General features: G+C 47.5%; 1 protein-coding gene across 3 annotated transcripts in view; it reads left to right on the forward strand.

Moving 5' to 3' along the window:
- Positions 1-7,193: 7,193 nt before the first annotated feature.
- unc5cb (unc-5 netrin receptor Cb) overlaps positions 7,194-27,175 on the forward strand; it is a 104,231-nt gene continuing 84,249 nt past the window's right edge. For all 3 annotated transcript variants that reach the window (XM_037484191.2, XM_037484192.2, XM_037484193.2), the window contains exon 1: positions 7,194-7,897. In XM_037484191.2, the coding sequence (XP_037340088.1) occupies positions 7,777-7,897 (121 nt within the window). In that variant the 5' untranslated portion in view covers positions 7,194-7,776. The remainder of the gene's footprint in view (positions 7,898-27,175) is intronic.

Below are 27,175 nucleotides of genomic sequence, written 5' to 3' on the forward strand. Positions count from 1 at the left end.
TTGTGCCAAAGATGATTGAAAAATCAACCGCTCTATTTTGGTTTTAATGTGAACTTTTCTGTTGATTGCCCTTTATTTTCCGTTGTTATAGTCGATTCTTTGCCAGTGAAGAAGCCACTAGTCCTTCATGAATGAGTCTCACAATGCTGCCTTTGGACTGTGTTGTGTTCTGATGTTGTGTTGCATATAGTAAATCTTAGTTGGCTTACGCTGGAGATTTTAATTAAATTACAGATGTTCATAATGAATGACAATGGCCTGTGGTCATTGAGCTGCATCTTTGTGCCAAAATGTGCTATAAAACATGTCATGAGTACACACTAGAACCAATTAGTTGAGATTGCAAATGTCAGTGATAACTGGTTGCATCAGAATATGCGTGACTTTATTAACCCTACCTCATATTTAGGGTTTCAATAGAAACGTGTGTGAAACGCAATATTACAAATTAAAACCCTTGCAATGAGTATTAACATGTTGATTTACAGGCTCATACAATAGTCCGTAAAAAACAAAAACATCCTCTCAATTAGCAGTCAACAATGTCTTTTTGAATCCATTTGAAACACACAATTCACAAAGAACCATACAATTACTCATCCAATGTCATTTCGTCAAGATTAAAAAGGCCATTATGCTTGCCAATTTATCTCTTATAAACTGCCTAATATTATGTTACTCATCGGTTTTAGAACTAATCATGTTCCACAGTAAAACAAAAATCCAGAAAGCATGAATATTTGTCCTCATTTTGTCGTGAGTGGTTTATATTATTTTAAGGTTAAGCCCATAAACCTTCTGCTGGGATCAGATTCTGTGGTTGATATCATAGATTTCATTGTCAGATAATAATATATATATATAATAATAATAAATAAGATAATATTACTTCATCCATTTACTTTTGTAGGCAGAACTGAAAGTAGACACTGGATGTTTTTTTTCTTACTCTCATATTTATGACGGATCGCTCATTAATGCTTGATTATCCAAATGTGTGAACTACTTCCATTGTTGTAAAAAGGGGGACACGAGATTTTTATTTCACTGTATGAGCCCATAGCAACATATTTCACCCCAGGCCAAAGTGCCACCCCCTATTCTCATTGCCCTTGACACACTTACCCAAGGTGAACACGCTGACCCCATCAGCTGGTGCTTTACACGTCCCATTGGGGGCCATAACACCCCGCAACCCTACAGCATCTATCTCCTGGTCCCATGTGCATCTGTGTGGCCCCCTTCAAATGCCTTGGGCTGTCCCTCAGACAATTCCCTCTCACGGAGTGATTAATGCCTGTTTACTTCAGAAAGGCCAAAGCATTTCCCCGGACGGGAGATGGGGGACCGTGGAGAAGGGAGAAAGAACAAGCAGGAAGGAATCGATGGGGAATGAAACAGATGTATGGAAAGCATGTAGGATGCCCAAGTGATGGAAATGCATCAAAAGTCCGGCCTCTGGGCCGAGGTGAGCAAGAGATGATCAGAGGCTTTTAAATAAGGCCATGCAGCAACATCTATGGGTTTGATCCACAGCATGCCTTGGAAAGAGAGGAAACCCTTTTTTTTTCAAAGATGAACTCAGTGTTTATTAAACATTGAAATCCCAGACATCCTGTAGTTTGTCTGGGATCCTGTAATTGTTGTTCTGCTCTACTGGTAAAATGCCACTGGTCCAGGCTGCTACTTATGTGTCGTCTAACCTTAAGAGCCTTAATGAGCTTAATTTAATCACAACAAATCCAACAATAGCATCAGAGAAACAAATATGAGAGCATGCTATGTGTAGTTCATGGTAGATGTGATGAACTCATTGTATGGTGTGAATGAATGAACTTGCATTTGTTTGCGTGATATGCAGGATGCTGTGTGTAACCAGTAAGATGGCGGTGCATATGTATGGGTGGCTGCTTATGTCGTACATTGCTTCTGATGTTTCTGCGATAAAGACATATCCCCCGAGAGGGACTAATGAAGTACTTCTATAATACTACTACTACTACTACTTCTACTACAACTACCCTTGCTGCAGCCTCACCAGTGGCCGTGAATGGTGATATTTCTGCTCATATTGTGAGACCTGATTGGGAAGGTTCGGCCAGACACTAAACAGAGTGGAGCAGATATAAGATGTGTAATGGGGGGGGGGGGGGCTGGGGGGGTGTCTGTTCAGTGGCACAGTGGGGAGATCGCCTTCCTTCAGGCAAAGTGTTCAAATGGGAAGTCTCTGAACCATCGGTGGCTGGTGCACAGGGTCAAGGTCTGGCTTGTGTCAGCAGTAGCACCGGAGCAGCCCTGGTGGTCCGACGAGCTGCAGCATGCCAATATAATCAACCCGGTGCTCTTTGTACTGTGTAAGTGGTCAGAACAAACAACCCCTCTTTCTAGCTTCTCTCAGGGAAGAAACTGACATCTAATTTGAATGAAACAATTTTACCAGTTAAGAAAAACCCATTATCTGCAACAGAAAATGATCAATAAATAAAACACTGACATGTTGACATTTCCCATTGGGTGAAGTTCATTAATTCTATGAGGCAAGCAGATTTTGATATTAATCTAAGTTTCGTGTGTGCAAAAAAATGAAAGGGGACTTCAGCGCCGGGACTCTGACTAATAATGTACTTTCACCAGATCACTTCCAGATAATGGAGATGGTAATTAAACTCAAAGTGTGATGTCTTTCATTAAAGAAAAAAGAAAATAATGAATTGAGCTGATTTTTACGTTGTATTACATTACATAATCAACCAGCGCGCACAGACAGAGCTTGTGATGGTCTAGCTGTCATGTTGGAACACGCTCTTGGCGGCAGCGCCGTCTTTGGCTTTTACAGCATGACTCACTGTCGTGACGGACAGGCAAATCGATATTTTGACTTTGGCCACCGTTTTTTTTCCCCCTCTCATAGGAGATGCGGCGGTAATGGATGCGGACCGTAAATAAGTGGAAGGTTCTTGACAAATGAATCCATTAACATTTGCCTGTGTCGCCTGGCGAGCAGATTTGCTGTTTTATGGAGCAGGAAAAAAGAGCTAGTAAATCTGAGGGCGCAGTGAGGGTGAGGAGCTGAGAGTAGGCTGGGGAACACATCTCCCATGATGCAGCACTTTATCTCCCTCCTAAATGGCATCTTTATCTGCCTAAATTAAGTTTTGATTCCTTGCCACATACGGAGCTGCAAATCACTTTTAATACTGATATCAAGAGCAGCAGTAAAGTGTGCCCAAAGCGATGGAAAGCAGCTTTATTGTGTGGCACACACTGCCATCGACACCATTCGCCGCGTCTCTGTGGCTCGCAGTTGTAAGGAAAAAAAATAAAGAAAAAAGAATTTGCCCCAAACCCACTGCTTTGTGTGCCAAAACATATTAAGCCATTTGTCATCATTCATATTCCTCTCTATCCTGCAGCTCTACACACGGGCTCCAGCTACCTGTAACTCCGTGCATGAGGGAGAAAGAACACCCCTAAAGGTGACTTAATATATGAATGCAATTAATTTCCAATTCCATTTTCGCTCGGTGATGTTTATCTATAAAATTAAACAGAAGCTCCGGCCTATTTGTGTGCATGCGTGGGAAGGTGGGTGGCTTGAGGTTGGGGAGTGGATCCTACATAGAAACTGCTTTTTGTTGCATTATCGGCACTCTGCCTATACATCACGTTAGCATTTTAATGTTTTATAATAAGTGGGACTTAAATCATAGCAGGGATTTAGGATTTTGATCCGAATCAAAGAAATAACTGATGTTACTTAATCAGATTTCATGGCAATCCGTACAATGTTCTTTCCACAAAAAAACATAAATAACATCCTCCTGCTGGCATTACGGGGGATTGCCCCTAAGTTATTAGGATACATCAACTGGAAATCATGAATGTGAGTATAAAATCTGGTGTCAATACATCATGTCTGCAAAATCATTTCACCCGAAAATAATAGCTTTTAATAGCTGTTGAGGTTCTGTGAAAAGCGGTCTGTAAACTGATAGTCATGCACACAGCTAACGTGGCTGGAAACAGAAAAGCTTTCACGCTACCATGTCAAGAAAGGTTACTAAGTGTGGAAAACCACGAGATGATACGTGTCGTCCCGACTTCTGAGAATCTCCTGCTCAACACAGCAACAAAGCCTCCTTCTCTTTCCTGTTAAAGCCTACAGCCGCTGATAAAATAAAACACACACGTTCCACCTGTTCTAGAAAAAGACAGATTGTGACACCGAATGATATAATCTAAACGGGGTGAACTTTGTGTTTTACTCTTTCCTTTTTGCAGGCAATAAAGATGAAATGCACGCACTAAGTATCCATCTTCCAACTGAAGCCGACGGCTAAGTGACTCAGACAGTCCCGCATAAATACGGTGAAGTTATAAAGAATGTCAAGTTCAGCAGTTCAGTTGCTCTTAAACTGAAAGCTAAAATGGCCATTTGATTCAAGGGACTTTCAGTCTGCCGGGGTTGTTTGCTCTAGACACCCGGCCTCCACCATCTCAGACGTGGCTGTCCTCCTGGGCCTTGTTGCACTCTACAGTATCAAGTTTACTGAAAGACTAAATCACCCATCCAGCAGCAGAGCTGTGGGCAAAATGTCTCTCTCTCCCGACAAAGGTGTGAATGTGAGGCGAGTTATTTGCTGAAAGGGTCATGTTAACAATCTGGGGGGGGGCATACATGGCTCAATATTTTCTTCTGAAGACATTTTCCACCCTTTCTCTAGTACATTTCAACATCCATCCCTCGTTGGATGCAGTAATTGCCAAATATTGTGCTTCTCAAATGCGATGAGAAGGCGTTACTAAGACAACACAATTCTAAACCTTGATGTCGCTGCCAAGCCACACAAACAGACCACCTATTTATTCAGTGTGATTCTTTAGGATGCAACTTAAGGTGTATTTTTGAATGAGTTCTGTGTGGTTATGTTTTTAATTATCACGTTGCGATTCCTTTTTATGTCACTTTATAATGTCAATGAATTGAAAAACATCATCATGGCTTATAACTAAGAACACATTTTCAGATGAATACCTTTTAAGTAACGTGGCTCGTGGTTCGCAACAGATTGAGACAGAAACAACTATAGAGATCGTTTTTTTTTGACACCTCGAGACTCCTCTTGCCGGGGTTTAGATTTTGGCACCTCGGTCGGCTCACGGCAGGAGCCAGCGGAAAGTGGCGACTCTTGTTGAAGTTAACAAGGCCACCAATGAAGACAGCTCAGTGCGACAGCACAAACCGTTTAACCCCGAATCGGCTCGACGGGCTTCAGCCCGCGCAGCGTAATGCCGCCTTCCTGCTCCAGACGAAGCCATGTGTGAGACATCAGAGCCTGAGGAGATGAGAAATCCTGGTTTAAAATGTGACACGCGTGGTCTGGAAATGGTCTTTATGGTTTACGGGAGTGGGGGGGTGGGGGGGGGGGCACTTTTTAATTGTCCAAATGAATACATGCAGCTAAGATAAGATGCCATTTCACACGCGCGCATCCCTCCGAGGGCCCGCTTTAGGAGCGTGGCGGTGACCTCCGTTTTCTTCCGTCGGGCTCGCGCGCTCGTCGTATCTCGAGCGAACAGACCACCTTTGGGACGAGGTGGAATGGGGTTGATAGGAGCGTGAATGCATCGTTATGAATTCCACATCAAACCAAACCACCCAGAGGTTTAGAGCACCTTGTTGAACGCGTGCCTCCATGAAGCGGGAGCTCCGACAGCACCTCATTAAACACGCGGTGCGGTGTGTTGAATGCACAACATGAGGCATGGATTTGTGAGATCTTAAACATCGTTCCCATCAGAGAAGAGTTGGAGTCAGGAATAAAAGCAATTCCCTGCACATCCGACCGGAAATTGAAATGGCATCAGGGCGACAGCTGCTCGTCGGCATCGGGAGTACATTAAAAATAAAAAAAAAGTTCACAAAAGGGAGGAGAATGCCGCGCTTCTTAAACTGTATTCATATTTTAGAAGTTTATCACACTTTGCTTTGCTGCAGAGATTGTGTCAATTTCATATTTACCATTAATCACCGAGTATTGGGGGCACTGCCTAGACATCTGTCATGCATACATAATTATTCATGAGGTTTTTATCGCAATCACTGAAACAAATTTCCCTTTGCAAAGCAAAGCATTGTGTGTGTGTGTGTGTGTGTGTGTATACTTTCTCTATCTGGCTCTTTCTCTCTCAGTCTCTCAGAGAATATCTGTTAGGCTGAGGTCATTATTGATCAGGCTTTGTGACATGCTGTTACTACTTCTAAATAACAATTAGAGTGACAGAAACAAGGGCGAGTGCAAGGCCCCGTTAGATAAACGATGCCTTCCTGTTGTAGCACGTGCACATGCTAAATTAATGACGATTTATGGTGTCAAAATTCGACCGGGAGGCAGACGCACCTGTTAGTTACTGCCAGAGGTGGAGAGGTACTCCAGTGCTCTAATACCGCTTCCCATGAGAACTTTACTTGTGCGTTTGGATTTTGTCCTGCTACTTTATAATAAACTGGTTTCATTTCAGTAATGTTTTGAAACACCAAAAGAAATAATTCCAAATGATTTAATTGAAAATAAAAATATACGTCCATAGACCAATTTGGAGTTCAAAACCCACTCTTCCTATTTCCTCATTCATGTATCTCTTCTCCTCCTTTTAGTGTCTGCCCTTTCGGAGAGGGCTCGAACCCAAACATGTATTCAGTTATCAGTTCATTCAAGTCATTTCTATGCACATCATAGTGATACGGGGGATATTTTATTGTGGAACCGGTAGATTTGAGAGCTTCTGGTAGTATGGATTTAAGGAAGTAGCTTTTCCAACACTAGCAATTCAAACACCACGGCTTACTCAAACGTTTTTTTCCCCCACAGTGTGACTCCTATATGATCGCACACGTGTTTTATCACGCATAGAAACACCAAATTACATCTAATGTAATTTTCTTTTCTCCAAAAGATCTACTTTAGAGCTGTTAGGCGCAGGCAACTTCCGACGATCGACGCACACATCGAATCCGACTCACTGAACCGGACTCTTCCAATAATCGGGCTTTTTTTAAGGACGCCCATCCGCTCCTCTCCTCTCCTGGCCTCCCCCCCCGCTCCTCCCTCCTCTCCCCCCTTGCTCCCCGCTCCTCCCTCCTCTCCTCCCCGCCGGCCGGGCCGGGTTTTCACACAGCGCCGCCACTTGCCGGAGCACTTGGATTGGCTGTAAGGAGCTAGGTAGCCCGCAGAGACCGCTCCTTCCCCCGGATCAGTCCCGTCAGTGGAGCGAGAGGCGCGCACACACACACGCGCGCGCGCTCACGCACACGCACGCACGCAGCTCACGCACACGCACACGCTGGTCGACACGCGCGAAAGGTGCGACGCAGAGTGGACTCAACCCGAAGGACTCTGGTTGTGTGCGTTGGACTTAAACGGAGCATGAATCTGTCATCGGGGCATCGATCCTCGCCTGTGGACAAACCAAGTGAACCCTTCACAGGGAAATCACACGCGGGCACATTTTAACGCAACATCCTCCCGCGCGGAGGGCGATGCTCAAGACCGCCACAGCTTTTTTTTGTTTTCACCTGACTGCTTGAACTCGGCGCTGGATATATCTTCTGCGGAGCCATTTCTTCTTCTTCTTCTTCTTCTTCTTGTTGTTTTCTCTCGGGAGTTTTTTTTTTGTTTGTTTGTTGTTGTTTTGGTTGTTGTGGTGGTTGAGCAGCAGCGCGCGAGCCTTTGAGCGCAGCCTCCCAGTGACTCTCCCGGAGTTTGACTCCTCATCATGGGCCACGGTGCACGCGCCGCCCGAGAGGGACGAAGGGAGCCGAGGTCCCCGCCGCCCGAGATGCGGACCGCGTCCTGGCTTGTGGTCATTCTCCTGATGGATGTCGGCCTGGCTCAAGGTAAAGTAAAAAAAAAAAAAAAAGTCTTTTGAACTCGGCTTTTTTTTTGGTTTAATTTTCTCTCCGTAGAAGTGGACTAAAGTTCCGCGTGCTTGAGTCATTGGGGAAAAGCACCTGAAGTCCACTGGCGATTAGAGTTGACACTACGGGCAACACGCATCGCCACGGAGGCCCGAGTCGTGGGAATGTGGGCTAAATAGGAAGATATGAAAGACAAGGTCAAATGAACTCTAATTCGGAAGAAGAAGTAGAAGAAAAAAAATGACGAAATAAAAGCGTAAGAATCCACCAGTTTAAATGGAGAGATCGATGTTGCTTATTTCAGGAGACGGTCACACACTCACCAGCGTTTCTCTTGGAAAATACATCAGGAAAATGCTGCTGAGTTTCCATGAAAATGATATTTTACTTGATCGCATATGAGGAGGTGTCAACACAAACACTAATTTATTTTTTCCAACCAAATTATATTCAAATTCTGACACTTGACCCAGTTTCCTAGTGCTATAAATGTAGTTTTAATGCGACATCTGCTCACTGAAAACCCTCAAAAGGATGATGTTCATTTGCCTTTTCCGCAAAATGATATATCGTTTTAATGTACACATTGATAGCTTATAAAGTATAATGTTGACTTATTGGATATAAGCTCTTCCGTTGATGATGATTATTCTTGAATCCAGTCGAAGCTATTAAAACTATACTGGGCGGTTGCTGAGAAGACAGATCTTCATTAGGATCAAACAGAAGTGTTGGACTTTCTGAGGCCTCTTTCAGTTTCACCCCAGATATAATCAGCATTAATGTCTCCCCGTCTTTACCTTCAACCACAAAGCACCATTTTTTTTTTTTTTTAAAAGCTTAAGCGTTTTCTCCATCTTTTCCCCACGGATTAGAGTCGTCTGTTGAACGATGTTTTCCTTAAATCCTACTAGCTGTCAGTTATGGAGAGCATTGTGATAATGCCACAACACCTGAAGCCATTTTACCTAATCTGCTCCCTCCTGAGTGGGATCGTCTGTCAAACAAAGGGGGCTAGGAGGTGGCCATCTGTGCGAGGGCGAACGTTCACTATGCGCTTGTGCGTGTGTGTCAGATGCCAGATGAAGCGCGTTTGCCTCTGGTAGGTGGTCCGCCTGCTCTTCTCGCCATGAGCTGTGGCCGAGTGACGCGGTGAGATTGGGAGAGAATGAGGACGGGGGAACATCTCTGCGAGGAGAGGCTCACGCCGGTCACATTTTGTTTTTTCGACGAAATGTTGTACGTGTTCTCCTGAGAGTCAGGGCTCCTCATGGCTGGCTTGAATCGGAGGTCCGAGCACATCTGCCCTAGACACCCAAGACCTTTATCTCACTCCTACATCGTTAATGAGCAAAAAGGGGGGGGACAGGGAGAATTAAAAAAACAAAACAGCGAGGGGTGTCCGGTTTCTGAAGGGCAGGGCGAAATGACACAATGCCCATTCCAAAACCCCCCGAGAGCCCCGTGTCATTGACTAGATGGGAATACGAACAAGGTCCTTCTCTGTCCATTAAGAAGTCGATACGGCAGGAGAACATCGTTTGGGACTAATTAATGGGCCCCGCTATTTTGGGGCACTGATGAGCTGTGCACATTTCCAAATCGCTTGAGAGTCACTTCTTCAGTGTAAAACTACTGGTGATTAAAGTGTCTCACTTTACTCCAGGGCGCCCTCGCACAAACGCACCCGTTCCTCAGTACTTTGCCACTTCAGTTTCAATATTTGTATACTTACTTTAGGTGCATTTCCTCCGGCTATTACAGTTTTTTTTTTTTTAAACTTCCTGACTTGGCCTTTAAGAGGACGTGGCAGCCACCCCCCCCCCCCGGCCTGGTCCGCAGATGAAGTGAGCGCCGGAGAAATGAGAGTGCTCATTAACCTGCTGAACTCTGTACAAAGGAGACAGGTTGAGACAGATATAAGCTGGGAGCTGCCAGAAAGGTAGCTGGGAGCCTCTGTGACAAGTAGCTTGATTGGAAACCCTCGGTGCCAGGACAGATGTACCCGTGGTATATTTCCAGCACCACAGCGACGCATGTGCCAGGGTCCAAATCGCTGTGGGAATATGTGGAATACTGATGGCATGTAAAAAGGAGAAAAGTGGGGGGGGAAGTGAACGTAAAGACCGTTTGTAGTTCAACTGGGTCGAGCCGAAAGATTAGAATTCATTATCTGTCAACACGGGGACAAAAGCTGCACTGTCTTTGATTTCATATCGGATTTGCTTTGTGGAGGACATGCTGTAGCCGTAAAGGAGACAATATGGATTCAAAGAGAAATTCTAAACCCTCAGTTTTGGATGGTAATCGCGTTGTGAGACACACAAAGTATTTCTCTTTATGGATTCCTACCAATAATGACGTGACATACACATGTTTACTCTGTTTCTCTGGGTTAGGCCGTGTTATAAACATATAACGTCCCACCCTGGGTATTGGCCTTCCTTCCTCGGATTAGTTCCGTTTTTCCATCATGCTGCTCCTACGTCTCTCCCCCCTCCTCTTTTGGCCATGTCCCTGTCTCGGCCCCCTTTCCGACGATGTGCTCTCTGAGGACTGTTTTTTTGGGAAGAAAACGTCAAAGTTCCCTCATTAGTGACTTGGTACACAAAAAGATGTCGCTATTTTGCCACATGACACTTCCTGTCAGACCGATCCGAGCGCTCGGGTGAATGTGAATGTTGTTTCTATCATCATTATGCTGACTGGCTTCCCTGTGGCCTTAAAAACGGGTCTGTTTGGGGACTGCTAACATTACAACCACAGCAATCATTCTATAAACAAGGCTTCCATGCACAATGAGCGCATTGTGCGTAAGGAGCAGTATTTATAAATTACCCTCTGTGATGGCTCTTTGCCAGGACCTTTGACCTGACCATATGACACACGGAAAGTCAGGCAAATTTTAGGTAATTGAAGGAAATTGATATTTAGAGGTACACTCCCCCACGTTCGGGTGAGGGAAGAGGGCAAAGTAAACAGTGTGTACAGGAAGGTCTGACAGCGTTGAGTGGGGTCAAAGGTGAACGCCCGGCTGCCACTAAGCCCGCAGACGGCGCGTGGAAGTGAGGGATAATTACCGTGGAAAGTGTCTGCTGCCGAGCTGGCCTCCTCTTGATGTCGCACACTACTCTTATGATGGCACAGGATAGAAATGAAGCTGGTTTTTAGCTGTCATTGCAAACCACTGGGGTCACCTCAGAGATATTTGACCAGCCACCAAACGAAAGCTTTTTTAAATATTCTAATATTTTGGATTTTATTTTGGATTTGATCTCCCTTTCCGATGATCTAACTTTAGTTTCAGATCTTTCTTCAATCATATATAAAAGTGATACATAAATTACAAACGTATGTCTTATTCTATTTGAGCAGTTAAATTCGTGTATGATTCACAAAGTGAATGTTGTTAAAACCTCAGTGTCAATGCTCATGCACCAGACCAGCAGAGTGTTGTCCCTCAAGCAACTAAGAACATTCTGCACATTTTCGCTCTTTGTCCAGCCGAGTGGAACGAAGCAGTAAAATAAACCTGAAAGCTTTGTTATCCTCTTTTTTTTTATCTCTCACTGTGGAGGTTTCTTTGCCCATTTTTTATTTGTTGCTCTCATATTTAAGGCATTGTGAAACCAGAGCCTTTGCGAATAAACTCGACTGCCGGAGAGTGCGGCACTGATTTTACATTCCTATAATCTCCCCTCCTCCCAGAGAGGCCGCAGAAAGGAAAAGAATTGCAGTCGTGAAAAAAGTTTAGAAGAAGAACAGGGTGACCGCAAGGACGCGCACGAGAGGCCAATGGGACCCAAAGATTAGCGGTGAAGAGTGGACAGGAAGCCGGAGGAGAACGAAGAGGAGAGAGAAGGGTGATAGCCAGATATGGAGTGAGGACAGCGATGGACAGGGGGCGGAGAAGAGAGAGCCTGTGTGTCATTAATCACCCCGTGTGACACTCTGAACTACAGGGGAGCTTCACAGTGCGACATTCACTTCTATTAGCAGTCCATTAGCAGAGTCCGGCTCAAGTAGCAGCACTTGACAGGCAGGCCTGTGCCAGAATGGCTGACCTGCATCTTGACGCAACGTTTGCCCCACCACCTAGATAGTGAGTGTGTGTGTGTGCGTGTGCGTGTGTGTGTGTGTGTGTGTCCGCTCAGAGATTTTAAGGTAAAAAAAAAAAGTGCACCCCAGGACATCCATCACTATTGCAGTAAGTTTAGCTTTTTTTTCAGGTTTTGGATGGCAAATTAAAATAATTGTGTGTGAAGGTCCCACTTCCCATTACGCCACTGGATGAGATGGGGCATAATGATTGCAGAGATGATGGTAATGGTGGTGCTGGTGGTGCTGGTGGTGGTGACCTGATTTCCTACCTGATGATTTCCGCTCTGCCAGAAAATGGCTCTTCAAAGTTGAGATGGCGGGATGCATTAGAGCCACAGTCGTATCTCATTCAAAGGCTTGTTGGCCTCTTACTAGCCAAGAGCTTGGTGATTACAGGATCTCAGCCAATGGGGGGGGGGGGGGGGGGGCACTGTCCCTGCTCTTGATCTACAGTTCATTTATGATTAGAGATCAGAGCCAGCAGTCAAAAAAACAGGGGGTCGAGGGTGAAGAGGGAGGGAGGGAGAAATGGGGGGGGGGTGTAGAGAAAAGGACCAGAGCCAAAGAGGGGGGGGGGGGGAGAAGAAGTGATTACGAGTTAAGTGGCCCTTCCCATGCCATTATAAGCGGCAGGGCTGACAGAGCACATCATGAGTGAGCATAAGTACACACTCCACTTCTGCCCTTTAATTTGGCATCATGCCCCCCCCTGTCCCCCCCCCCCCACACACACGGTGCTCAACGCTAATGTCCTTCTACTTTTTTTTGATGTCCCTAACAGAAAAATCAGTCATGGGCATGTCATTACAAACACAGGTAAACAGGTGGAAGGAACTTTAGTAGTAGTTGTAGTTTTCTCCAGATTTTTTTTACATTCTGCTTTTTCTTCATGTTTGTTATTTAATTGCGTGAAAATCAATGTCATAATTCTTCTGATGTAAAAAGCAAAAAACTAATGTCCTGTGCCGTTGGCTATTCTACTTTGGAAAGAGGATTAAGGTACAAAATGGACAGAATCAGGTACGATTTAAGGCGCTGCTCGAACGCGGCCACTACACACAATATAAGAAGCTCAAAGTGCTGATGAAGGGCCGAGTCAGTGGGAATGCTGTTATTTCCCCAATGTCCTTTAACAGTGTTTCCCCAGCGCGGCGTGGAGCATGGCGCAGTCCTGCAAGCACAGTCCTAACATGAAAGCGCACGCTAATAGGAGCTCATGCACAGGGCCAGAACTTTAGGGCGGACCTGCCCTGCATGGAGTTTGAAGGTGTGAGATAATGCTAGCGTATCTCCGCTGTTGCGTATCTATCGGGCCGAGAAGGTTCAAATCGAGGGGATGAATTAAGGAAAAAGTTTGGATAAGGTTTTTTTTTGTAAAGTATTGACTCTACTCTCGCATTCGTAAGCACAACATAAAGCCGCTGTGAGCAGTGCTTGGCTTGTGAAAAGGTCGGAAGCGTTTACCTGGGCTCGGTCTAAAGGTAACAAACAACGCTTTGGAAGGGAAATGTAGTGGCGCTAGTTGTATTAAATACTTAATATTAGTACTTAGTGTATCATGTTATCGTGTCTTTAACCAGATATTTTTACCCAGTATTTGAGGGCAATGCCCTAAGCCACATGCATTCAAACGACTCTGAGATCTGCATCCACGATTGTTGTTAAGCAAAAGAAAGACACTTTGATAGGTGATGAGATCATTCCAAGACAGGAAGAGGAAAAAAAAAAAATTATCTCTTTCAATCGTTGATGGCAAAGCCAGGTCATATGTTCGGGTCTGGTGAGAACGTGGAGCGCACCGCTGAGGCGTTAATGAGTGAGATGATACCGATGGTGACTCATAACGCCGGAGTCGCTGGCACTCGCCGCGCTGAGCCTTTGGCAATCACCTGAAATTTCACATCTCTATGGATATCCAGCCCAGCGCTCCAGAATGGAAATCCAGCTGCCATCTTTCCCCTCTGTTCTGACTGTGATTGACAAGGCTAAAGCCTTAATCCTGGCTTTGCCCTGTCCCGTGCTGCCATCCTCACCAGTGGAACGGGACGAACCGCAAATATATGAAAGCCCTCATATATATATATATATATATATTTATATATATATATATATTTGATGTACCTCCCGACTAAACCGTTGACGTGTCACATCTCCGTATGGTGAAGTGCAGTTGTGGTTTCCAGACGCCGCGCTAATGCCTGGTCGGGGAGGGTTGTGGTTCATGTATGTCAGCAGAACGGAGTGAGGCGGCAAGGAGGGCGGCGGGGGCTGTGGGTGGGGTGGGGCGGGGGGGGCAGGTGTGGGACCACTGGTCCAGACTGAAACATGAGAGCAGGAGACCCACGCTCCCCGTTTCCTGTCTCCACTTTATCAGCATCTTGCTCTCTGTTATTTCTGTGCTCTTAAAGCTTCCCGATGAAAGCCCCGCAACCAGATAAATGTTTGTGCCTCCTTGTTTTTTATGGGGCTCAAATGAGGGACTTTATCTGCCTGCCCCCACTCCCTCCAACATACGCTTTTTTTCTCCCCCCCCATTCCTGTGTCTGCTTTGAGATGCCACAAGAGAAGTTATAGCCTCTGGTTTACATTACGGTTCCTTTGAGAAGGGCTCGGGACTCCTCAAAGGACAATGCTCCTTCTTGTTCTTCTGAAGGAATATATTTTTACAAGACATTAGGGAGAGGGCATGACAAAAGACGGATGATGTGACCACACCGCATTCGTGCTTACTTTGTAAGAATTGATGATTTCCACCAATAGATTTATTCAGATGTGGGGGACGAGAGGCTGGAAAGAAACTCTTGCTTGTACCTCACAGTCTGGACCCTTTCCCCTCTTATCACCTCACACGATATTTTCCTTCAGACGCGCATAATTCAAGCCTGCTTCTGTTTTCTTAGCTTTTCCGTATGAGCGTGCGTGTGCGTGCGCGTGTTCTTGTTTGTCCCGAGGGTGGCACAGTGTGTGTGTGCGAGTGTGTGTGTGCGCGCGTGTGTGTGTGTGTGTGTGTATGTGTGTGTGTGTTTATTCAATAATAACAGAGTCCGGGAAAGTCTGTTTCAGATAAATCTGTGTGAACACCAGACCATTCATCCCCAGGAAATCAATCTTTCTCATAATTCCCCTCATTTTTCTTCCATCTGTTATCTACAGAGCTGCCAAACAGATTTTTTTAACAGAGCAGACCATTACCAGAGGGCAGAATTAAATGTGTGTCAGAATGCCAGTGTGTAAAGTTGTTGTTTTTTACTGAGTTTAATGAGGTGCTAAATTAAAGCTTCACAATTGGTAAGCATCGCTGTATGATTAAACCCTCTGCCTCCCCGCACTCCGCTTGTCAAGAGGAGAAGAAAAGTTCAAATATGTGCTAAGAGTCAGGGATGTATTTAAATATGTATGTCTTTTGAAAACCCTGCTTGAATGTGTGTGTGTGTGTGGGGGGGGGGGGGGGGGGGGGGCACTCGATAAATGGGGTCTTTGTGTCTGTTTTTGTGTAATTACTCACACAGTACAAGTCTTGACAAACAGTGCGGAATTCAGCGCCAGCGTGCTGGAAAAACATTTTATTTCCGCAGTAAGGTCTTAAAGCAAATTAAGTGGTTTCAGAGGAGAGTTAATGCCCCCTGCCACCACCACCCCCCAGCTCCGAACTACCGAACACCCAGTAACCCGGACGCCCTACTGCGTGACCTCCTTTTCTTCATTTCGGGCTTTGTTACTGTGAGTCAAGTAATAGTTTGCAACTCGATATTGCTGTTGGGTGTCAGCACTTTCCTGTGTTTGTACAGCGTGTGTGTGTGTGTGTGTGTGTGTGTGTGTGTGTGCCGTATCTCCACGATCAGTCCCCGGTGACCGGAGCACTGGCAGACAGTGTTTAACTGGGGCAGGCTCAATGGGTCTCATTTAAATGGGGCCCAGACAGAAACCCCACAGTGAAGGGTTACTTTATGACTCCTAATATGTAAAGCACACTGTCAAAGCCGCTATAATTTGCGTAATTGCTCGGAGAGAGGGCGAACTGTACTGTATTCTTCTACTTTTAGGAAAATCTGTCAGGAAACCGAAAATACGCCGCTCACGTTTAAAACCGGCCCAACGGGAGGGTTGCACTTGGGAACTCTGCTTCGTGTGCATTCTTCAGGTTAATGGATACTGTGGAGATGGGCTCGCTGATGACACAAAGCATTCGGCGCAGCTCCTGAAGTTCAGGAACACGTTAATGAGCCCGATGTGTCGGGCCCCCCTGCCGGTCCTCCGTGATGTCCTTACATCAAAGAATTGAGCAAAGTCACGTCGCGTTGACGGAGAGGTCCGCAGTGCAGAGCGTGCGTGTCCTTATGGGCTCGAGCACATCAGGAAATATGCACTGCACAACGAATGCATGCGCACGTTGTGTCGCGGGTTGGCCGAGGAGAGCTTCCAGCTGTGCCTCTGCCGCTTCCAAGGACCTAGCCCAACAGTAGGCAGGGTGAATAATGGATGTTGTTCTGATGACTGCTCTGAAATGCAGCGAGAGGCCGAAAAAAAGGGAAAAGGATGCAGGAGTTTTCCCTAAACCAGGTCAAATGTCTGAATTGGCTTCGTTCTGAATGCGGGGGGAGCGTTCTCGCCGGAGGTTCCCAGAGTAAACACTACTCCTGTTTGTTGTTTAACGTGCACAGGCTCCCAATCCGTTCAGACGTTCAGGACCCCAAGTATTTAGAGTTGCACATATGTTACCATTGTCAGACCTCACTAAACCACCTCCAGATTGGAATAAGCCCCCAGCACGAAGGATCAGATATTCCATTTACAAATGCCTGTTTAACCTTTTTTTTTACGTCCAGTATTACTACTACCATTATTAAAGGGATCATAATAAATCGATTGCGCAGACATGTTATTTTTATTAGTAGTATGGGAAGTTTTTTTGGGGTTATGCCGACCCACCCTTCAGTTTGGTGGGGAGTAATAAGGGAGTTTTTGTCGAACTACACTCCCTCAAGTCAAGTTAATGGCGAAATGAGATCTGAAGTTTGGGGGGGGGGAAAATGGCTGAGCTCGGTAAGATGACAGGCCCGTTTCTCTTAATTCCAGACCTCAATAAACTATGACCCCATACAGTATTTACCAGCTGCACTGGAGTCAGCACAGCAACTGTAAACTGATACGCCATAATGGCCTGCTGCAGATATGCTGGAGCATGTGCTGCGGAAACCGATAATTCAGCGGTGACACACTATGCACAGGGGTTCCCATGGTTTTAGGCTGACGTGAGGTAAGTCGATACGTCAGGTGAAACGCGGAAGGGACGTGCGGGGGGAGGGGGGGGGGGGGGGGGCACAGGGTAACCTCTGCTGTGTAACGGAAGGAGCAGCGCGCTGGTTAATCATCACTCCTGATGATGAGTTCCTTTCAGTAGCCGCCTGTTTTAAATCCTTTTTCTTTTTTTTACAGAGGCTTGCTAGCTTTCCGCTTAGCCACATTTTGGTTTCTGATTGCTGGTTCTCCGTACCAAATGTTTTATTTAGCAGCCCGCTCTCGCCCGAGACCTCGCCAACAAAAGCAGCGATAGCGGCCAGAGGAAGACGAAGGTGGAGAGAAGGAGGTGGAGACAAGGGATGGAGGGAGACGCAGATAGCCACTCCTAAGCTGCACGGCTTTCACCCACAGGATGAGCAGGCTGAAAGCATTCAGCATTCAGGCACGTTACCCCACAGCTATTCTGGGATGCTTTGTGTGGCTTTTTTTGTTCATGGAAAAAAAGGTTAAAAAAAAAAAAAAAAAAAAAATCTGGTTAACAAATAGGACAGTGTTGAACAAGCCAATGTGTTGTAAGGAATGGACAGCTTTGAGCATTAGAAAGTCACACACATGCACGTTTCCCCTCCCCTCGCAACTTCTTGGTGAATTTGACGGGGTAATCTGAGCCTCATTGTGTTGCTTTTCTGTGGAACACCAGATACCAGAGCAACCTGGTTTGGGTTTTTTTTTTTTTCTTCGACTGCCATTTTTTCTCGTTGGCAGTTGTTTCCACATTGATTAAACGTGAGGGCAAGTGACATGAGAAACCCGAGCCTGAGTATTTACACTACGGCTTCCATTTTGGTCCTTTTACCCTAGTTTATTTTAATAAGAGCTTGAGAGAACGCAGTATACTGCGAAAGGAATTTTGACGGGGCGTGTGAAGTCCAAACCCAGGGAGCGCCAGCGGGCCACTTTCAACACAGGCCTCCGTCTGAAGCCCGTGGCCCCGGAACCGGTCAACGGGTCGGAGGACTAAAGTGATCAGCGCTTTGACGGATGTGTCACGTTGAGGGCTTGTCCCATTCAATGTCGTTTTCGTAGGCCGCCCCCCCCTTTAGGAGAAGCTGGGTGAAGGGATGGGAAAAAACAACAGATAAAGCCCGCAGAGAGAGTTTTACAAGATAATTTGTCACTTGTGGCCCCAGTTACACAGAGACAAACTATGTCCTTTTGTGTCGGGGTGGTCTCTTGGGATAATAGCAATAATGCAATAATCCTCCCCCCCCCCCCCCCCCCACCCTCCCAGCCTCCCCTTCCCAAAACTCACTCGTCTCACTTCAGTGATACAATTACGAGCTGAGTGGCGTCACATCTTGTTGTGATTATATGTGTTTACACGGGAGGGAGGTGTTTACTGTGGAAATTGTGGCCGTGTCCTGCTGCCCATTTCGCTACTGGAGAAAAAGAACTGCTGTGGGATTGAATTTATTTTTCGTCTCTGGGGCAGAGTCATAATTATTCTCTAACTAGCATTACAATTGCGTGTTCCCGAGTCCTTGAGAGACTCGAGATGAGCGGCTCCAGCTGTATTGAGAAATGGCTCCAACGTCTAGACGTAAGGTCACATGGATGAATGTGTTTGCATGTGAGGAGACAGCATGGACTCTCCAGCAATAATAATAACTCCCTTTTCTTCCAAAACAACTGACAATATTTACTGAATGACTCATTTATCCTTTTCTTTTATACAATATGCACTAATACTGAATTTTAGGAACATCTAATCTACAATGTACTAAAGTTTTGATGTGGTCGTATTTGTAAAATGTCCTTTTTATGTTGCACAATACAATTCAAAACGCATAAAAAGGGGAAAGCTGCTTTGAAGTAATTGCATCCACAATCAGTCTCTTAAATTGCACGAGACTTTTTGAAAAGAGCAAATCAAATCATTTTTCTAGCATTTCATATTCGTAAGTACCCCTCCACCAATGGCCTGGCGTCTTCCCGTTCCCTCTGGTGATAACATTGCCTCACTAATCTTACTGATGGTCACATTGGCTTTTCAGGCCCCAGCACTCTGTTTTATTGGTGTAGCATTATGCACGGCCGTTGTGACCATTCTTTACTCCACAACATGCCACTTGTTATCTTCCGCAGCAAATGGCCATGTCTTTACCAATCACGTCTGGCTTTTGTCTACTTTTCTTTTTTTTTTCCTCTTTTTTTTTTTTTTTCTCCACTGGATGAGCAGGCATTTAGTGCAAGGGTCAGGGTTGTAATTGACAGCCACCACTAAACAAATCTGCCCGGCTCGGCGGTAGACCAACCCCACCTCCCGTCCCCTCCCGCTACTCTAATCTAACTAATGCACCCATGTGTGCGCTGGAAAGTGAATTAAGCATTGAAAACTCAATACCTGATCCATCTGACAGAGCCGCCTGCGTGCACATTAGCAGTTTCTCTGCAGCCTCTGTAATTGTATTACACAAGTTGGCCGCTCTAACGATCAGGCCTTACACACACTTACACACTTATACACACTCTCCCTGTTGTCGTTAATCGCTGCCTTCGCCGGCCCCGGAGGCGTGCAGCGGGCCAAGAACAGAGCGATCGAGAGGGAGGAGGACGAGGCGAGTAGTTCAGCCTTCTCTCAATCCTGAAATAAGGATGTGTGTGTGTGTGTGTGTGTGTACATGCGTGTTGTGGATTTGGCACATTTCAAAGCTTCTTCTTCTATCCCTTTTTTTTATGGCTCTCTTGCTGGACTTTCTGTATCTGCCTCCTTTGCCTTCTAATCAGTGCCTTTTTTTTTTTGGGCACTCCTGCTGCGTGGCCCGGTTCTGTCTCTGCCTTCCACACACCCCACCGCTGGCTATCTGTGTACTGTCAGGAGTCCTGCCCCCCCCGCCCCCCTTACCTTTCACAGCGTGATGAAATGGGCTCACACTCTCCTCCCCTCCTCCTCACTAATTTGCCTTGACCTATGCTGACCTATCTAACATAAGAAAAATATCTCTCTGCTGAGTATTTTAACAGTATGATGCAGATAAGGAGCGGGGACTCTGGATATACAGCTGTAATGAACAGTAAATATTTGCTCCTGGGTTGTGGTAAACGTATACCTGCACTCCTTAATCAGTGAGAGCCCGGAGTACGGGAAGAAGAAACGGCGAACACAAGGACTGAGAGGGTGATTAAAGGGGTTGTTGTGTTGATTTGCTGTGTGTTGCCATGCGAGTAACCATCTTCTCTGGCCCTCACTAATGGAGACTTCAGTTAGAGTCCGGGGGAAGAAGCTCTTTAAGATGTTACTCCTTCGAACAGGCTGATTTATAATGATGAGCCCCACTGCAGCGTGGCATCACAAAGAGTCCAAGGGAACGGGGGGGAGGTGGGGGGGGGGACTATATATAGCGAGACCGTGGAGGGACTCGCTGGAGGCATGGGAGGACCCGGTAGATAGATCGGTGAAAGATGACCCCCCTCCCCCCCCCCTACGTAGCCCCCCCGGCCCAAGGCTCACGATGTATAGATGCTCTGTGTTGTCCGGGAGACCTCTGCGACCTCTATGCGACCACTAAGGTCACCCGTTCCCATATTCCCAGTTCCCAGGGGTGCGGTGATACCGTACCTGCCAGATGACACCCGAGGATCCAGGCCGGTTTGTGTGCATGTCCCCCCCCCCCCAGGGAAGACTTTTCAGAGAGTGAAGTCATCAGATACGGCGGATGCGTAGGTGTTTACCGGCATGTACGCGTTGGTCTGCGTGTGCGGGCACATGATGGGAGGAAGGGGGACGAGGGGCGGATTCATCAGGCTTATCTGAAAGGTCACTCCGTCATTGTCGGACGGCACTTCACGGGAACCTTCCTGTGTGCGACCGCAAGGCAAACTGATCCCGCAGAGACAGGAGGTGGAAAGGGCTGAAAGAGATTAGGTCAGCCTGGAAATGTTGCGCCAGTTTAACAGGAACGAGTCGCCCAAGAAAAGGCCAATTTGCACTCAATGGCATTGTGAAAACCTTTAACTGATATTGTTTCATGATTGTGTTTTCCCAAAGCCTTAATGAAACAACAAGTAGCTTCCACTACGCGGCACGTACCCTTATTAGTCATTTTTCCTTAAAAATCCTTTTTGTTAAATGTTGAGTCACAGTGCATGGGAAACCAGGTCAGTAAAAAATCCACCCGTGGCGTTAAAATGAGGCGAGGAACGAGAAGCGAGGGAACAATGTAAAAAGAAAAAGAGGAAATTTGTGGGTCGAGGGGATTGATTACGTTTGGAAGCACAATTATCACTGCAGTGAAAAGGCTGTAGAGGTAGGAACTCGTCCTCCTGTGCCAACTGTGCGCTCGCCATATCTGTGAGCGACACTAATCCTTCTGCTTCTGCTGGTTATCCCTCCTCTTCCCATCATCCCTCAGCAGGTATTCCCTCCCTGCCAGAGTTCCTTTTGGGACACTCATCCCCGGTTCTTACCACCTCGCCCCCTGCTCAACCAGCCTGTCCTGTGTACCACTGTTGTGTCCCGGTGACATTAGCCAAAGTAATCCGATTGAAAGCTCCTCACACCCAGAGCCGGATTCTGTGGGGTTGAGGCGTTTCCATGGGGATCTCATGGATTTTTAATTAAGCTCATTAAAGCTTGTTATTAAAGCTTGTTAAATCTCACCCTGACACGGTGGCGCAGCTCCTGGTGTCTAACTTTACTAACTCTGTACACTGATACCCCCCCCCCCGCGTACACACTTAGAAAACACGCACACCCGCACACAGAAGTCATCAGTATAATGCATTTCTGTGGGTGTAATTAAAGCTCTCAATACGCCCTGCAGTTCATTCTACTCCTTGGTTGTAACGGAATGGCAAGAATTTGGTGAGCAAAATCATTTACACACTCCAAAACGTTCCCTGGAGACAACGTGTTATTCATGAGGGACATGTTTGCCCCATGGGAGATATTTCAGTCAAGTGCATGTCAGGAAAATAGGCAAAATCTTACTTTATTTTCCATCCACATACACTGAATCATGTTACTGTGTGCACCTTGACCTCGCTCTGAGTTTACACTTCAACTCAAAATATTGTTCTTTGGCTGAGGGGGGAACAGTAAACCGTGATGTATTTGGTGTCTTCAGGGGCCGAGTGGAACAGTGCGTAAGTGTGTGTGTGTGTGTGTGTTGAGAGAGAGAGCGGGGAGAGGGAGGGAGGGCGAGGGAGACTCCCCTCGCAACCTGAATCGGCCCTTTGATGCTGACTGGCCTTGACATCGACAATGTGGCCTTTCACGGCCCTCACCTACCTCGGAGGAGCTCACTAAGAACACACACGTATCCCGTCTTCCCCTCTCTGCCAATCTCTGTTTAGCTTTCAGCATTTATGTTCCGTGGCGATTTTTGTGCCCATTCACAAAGCGACTGTCACTTTAGCCTGAAAGCGAAGAAAAAACAGCGCAGGAAGGAGGAGGAGGAGGAGGAGGAGGGCTCTGTTTCACGGATTGAGTAAAAAAAAAAATGGGAGCATTCACCAGGAGACGATCATTCTGTCTCCCAGCAGAACCAATGAAGCTCAAAGATCTTGTTAAGTCATCTGCAAAAGTACATTGTGAGCACCAGATAGAAGAAGAGGCGTCTGCTTCCGGACCAGAGGGACACATAAGACAGTGGACTTTTTTTTTCATTTTTTTTTTTTCATTTGCTCAGTAAAATGATTCCCTTCTCTTCCTCTGCGGCTTGTGCCATTCCTGGGACATGAAAGGGAGTCCGACTCTGAACGTATCCCGTGTCACGGCGGCTGGGGTTCAACAGCACGTCCGTAAAAGCGCTCCGTTCCAGATGAACGTCGAAAACACTCGGTGTGAGGTTCCTGAAGTGCGTCCAGCCGCGGGACGTCCATCACTGACATCATGGCTAATTTTGGTGACACACTCAGCAAAACATGCCCAGCTGTGTGTGTGTGTGTGTGAAACAAAATCCATGAACTCAGTGTTTCCAGTGATACTTTTCAACAGCTTACAGAAGCAGACGCTTATATCAAACATGTGTTTCTTTGACGCTCCGCGTGTGAACGGAATCGACCATGATTGCGCTGACAAATGATGTTTCCAGTTCGGTGGAACGTGTACTCTGTGAATTTAATCTGTGTTTACTCTGGCCGTGTTCTGACGGGCCTGCTAGCATTAATTAGCATTAGCCCTTCAATTACGCTATCACATTAATGCCGCTACGGGGCAAATAAGACGTTTATAAAGGTTGACATAACTTGACAGAGGTGAAGAACTGTACCCCCCCCCCCCCCCCGGGGGCCCGTGGCCTTCAGCGCGCTGTAATGAGATAATACACGAGTGCACCGATTACGCTGACCCAGTGCGTGCTTCTCCATCACACACCAGTTCACTAAATGGAGATGCTTATACTAATGCAGATTGCATGCTTCAAACTCATGCAAAAAAGAAAAAAAAAGAAAATCTTTTTGGTTCTGTTTCTCGTTTCCACTGGCTTCACCCCCCCCCAAAAAAAAAAAAAAAAACTCTGACTCTGGTGGTTAGGACATTAAGTCGGCCTCCTCTGACGCTCTGGAGTGAAACACATCGTACAGAGCGAGCTACTTCCTGAGGATGAATAGTTCCCCGTGACGAGGGGGGGGGGAGCTAAACGCATCCAGCCGTGTCGCCCGCAGCAGCGAGTGTGTGTTTAGGTGATGGGCCGAACTGAGGATGTGGCCGGGCCGTGGTCCCTGCTGCCTGCGTCCTCTGCTCGGTCTGCCACGTGGACGCTGAGCCACCGGAGCCGCTGTTTGTCTTTTTTTCCCCCCCCCCCTCAATAATTTACTCGCGTGGTTCAAGCTTCAGCCCGAATGACTAACCTGGGGATGGCCGGCGCCAGATAAAGAGTTTTGCCTATTGATCCGGAGTTCAACCATCTGATACCGAAACTCTCGATCCGCTGTGCCACCGTACCCCCTGGACGTGATGATGGCCAAACCAATGATTTTAGGGTGTTTGACACGTGGACGTTTGAGAGTTACAGAAGGGTCTTGTCTGTCTCCATAGATAAAGGACGCTCCATATAGAGAGCCCCCTTTTTCAGGCTTTTGAGGGTGGATTAAAGCCGGTTTTGTCTGGAAGCTCATGCCAGACAGGAATGGATCACAATTCAGCCGCTTATAACAAATATATGTATTGATGTTGAAATGATGTGGACAAAATGTAGCAGTAGCTTTTCAGAAACCTAAAACAATTTAGTGTAAATGTATATGTAACAACTGGGTTACTATAGGGGGGAACGGAATGACCCACAGACACTGGTTCACCGTCGGAAATCGTTTTTATTGTTGTCTCTTCGGCTTGCTCTCGCCTCCACCCACCCTCTCACTCGCTCCCGTCCCTCTTAAGTAGACCGGGAAGCATTCATTCAATTGTTCTCAGCTGGAGGTTCATCACCTCCAGCTGTCACCATTCCCCGAGCCACTCCCCCTCTTTCTCCCTCTGCAGCCGAGCCGAAACCACGCCCGCCACCACATACCCCCACCGCCCGACTTAGGCCGGGGAGCCGTCCGGCCTAGCTTACTCCCCCCCCCCTCCCTCCAGAGGGCGAGAGAGGAAGTCCGCCACGACCATCTGCGTCCCCGGCCTATGGACCACCTTGAAGTTAAAGGGCTGCATGGCCAGATACCACCGAGTGATCCGGGCGTTAGTATCCTTCATGCGGTGGAGCCATTGGAGCGGGGCGTGGTCCGAACAGAGGGTGAATGGGCGTCCCAGGAGGTAGTAGCGCAGGGAGTCCACCGCCCACCGGATGGCCAGGCACTCCTTCTCCACCGTGCTGTACCTGGCCTCCCTCTCCGACAGCTTCCGGCTGATGTAAACCACGGGGCGGTCGACCCCCCCCACCTCCTGGGACAAAACGGCCCCCAGCCCTCTGTCCGATGCGTCGGTCTGCAGGACAAAAGGGAGAGAAAAGTTAGGTGTGTGGAGGAGCGGCTCCCCACAGAGAGTCTGCTTCACAGTCTCAAACGCCCGCTGGCACTGCTCCGACCACTGGACCGGATCTGACGCACCTTTCCGGGTCAGGTCGGTCAAGGGGCTGGTGAGGTCCGCAAAGCCGGCGATGAACCGTCTGTAGTAACCTGCCAGCCCCAAAAACCGCCTCACCTCTTTTTTCGTCTTGGGGCGTGGGCAGGCCGCAATAGCTGCCGTCTTGTCTACCTGAGGGCGCACCTGCCCCCCCCCCCAAGTGGTACCCCAGATACCGTACCTCCCTCCGTCCAACTGCACACTTCCCCGGGTTGGCGGTGAGCCCGGCCCGCCTCAGCGACGCCAGCACCGCGTCCACCCGCCGCACATGCTCCGCCCAGGTGGTGCTGTGGATGATTACGTCGTCCAGGTACGCAGCTGCATATGCGGCGTGCGGACGCAGCACCTTGTCCATGAGGCGCTGGAATGTGGCCGGGGCACCGAACAAGCCAAAGGGAAGCATGGTAAATTGGTACAAACCATACGGAGTGGAGAAAGCCGTTTTCTCTTTGGACTCTGACGACAGGGGAATCTGCCAGTAGCCCTTAGTCAAATCCAGGGTCGTAAAGAAACGTGCAGTGCCCAGCCGGTCCAGGAGTTCGTCGACCCGGGGCATTGGGTAGGCATCGAATCGTGATACGTTATTCACCTTGCGATAGTCCACGCAGAACCGCACGGCCCCATCTTTCTTGGCCACCAGAACGATGGGGCTGCACCAGGCGCTGTTGGACTCTTCTATTACTCCCATCTCCAACATAGCCGCCAATTCTTCCCGAACTACTTTTCTTTTGTGTTCGGGCAGTCTGTAGGGTCGTGACCTCACAGTAACACCCGGGGGAGTCTCGATTCTGTGCATTATCAGGTCGGTCCGGCCTGGCAGGGGGGAGAACACATCAGCAAACCGCTTCTGCAACTGGGCCACGTCTGCCCTCTGGTCCTCAGAGAGCCGGGCCTCACACGGGAGCGGGGTGGGATTGGCCGCTTTTGGCACCTCCGGAACCAGGTCCTCTCTTTCCGATACTGTGGAAATCAGAGAAACAGACTCCGCCTCCCTCCAGGCTTTCAGGAGGTTCAGGTGGTATATTTGTGTAGCACCGCCCCTGTCAGACCGCACCACCTCATAATCGACATCCCCCACCCGGCGTGTGACCTCGAAGGGCCCTTGCCACTTAGCCAGGAGTTTTGAGTTGGAAGAAGGAAGTAATACAAGTACCTTTTCTCCCGGTGTGAATTCTCGCAGCCTGGCTCCTCTGTCGTACAGCCGTTGTTGTCGTTCCTGGGCCTGGAGCAAATTCTCCCGTGACATCCTACCCAGTGTGTGGAGCTTTGCTCTCAGGTCCAGGACGTATTGGATCTCGTTCTTACCGGGGCTCGGACCTTCCTCCCAGCTTTCTTTAATAAGGTCCAGCACCCCTCTTGGTGATCTGCCAAACAAAAGTTCAAAGGGAGAAAACCCGGTGGAGGCCTGGGGGACCTCCCGAACTGCAAACAGCAGAGGATCAAGCCATTGGTCCCAATTACGTTCATCTTCGCTAATAAATTTACGGATCATAGACTTCAGCGTCCTATTCATACGTTCCACCAACCCGTCAGTCTGGGGATGGTAAACGCTTGTGCGGACCGACTTAATGCCTAGTAACCCGTAAAGTTCTCTCAGTGTGCGCGACATGAACGAGGTGCCCTGGTCTGTTAGAATCTCTTTCGGGATTCCAACCCGGGAGATGACCTGAAACAGAGCCTGCGCGACGCTCTTTGCAGAGATATTGCGCAATGGCACTGCCTCCGGATATCGTGTTGCGTAATCCATGAGGACCAACACAAAGCGATATCCGCGTGAGCTCCGGTGAAATGGCCCGATTAAATCCATGCCGATTCGCTCGAACGGAACCTCCACCAAAGGCAGAGGCCGCAAC

This window comes from Pungitius pungitius, chromosome 18 (genome assembly GCF_949316345.1).
Source record: "Pungitius pungitius chromosome 18, fPunPun2.1, whole genome shotgun sequence".
Classification (NCBI taxonomy): domain Eukaryota; kingdom Metazoa; phylum Chordata; class Actinopteri; order Perciformes; family Gasterosteidae; genus Pungitius; species Pungitius pungitius.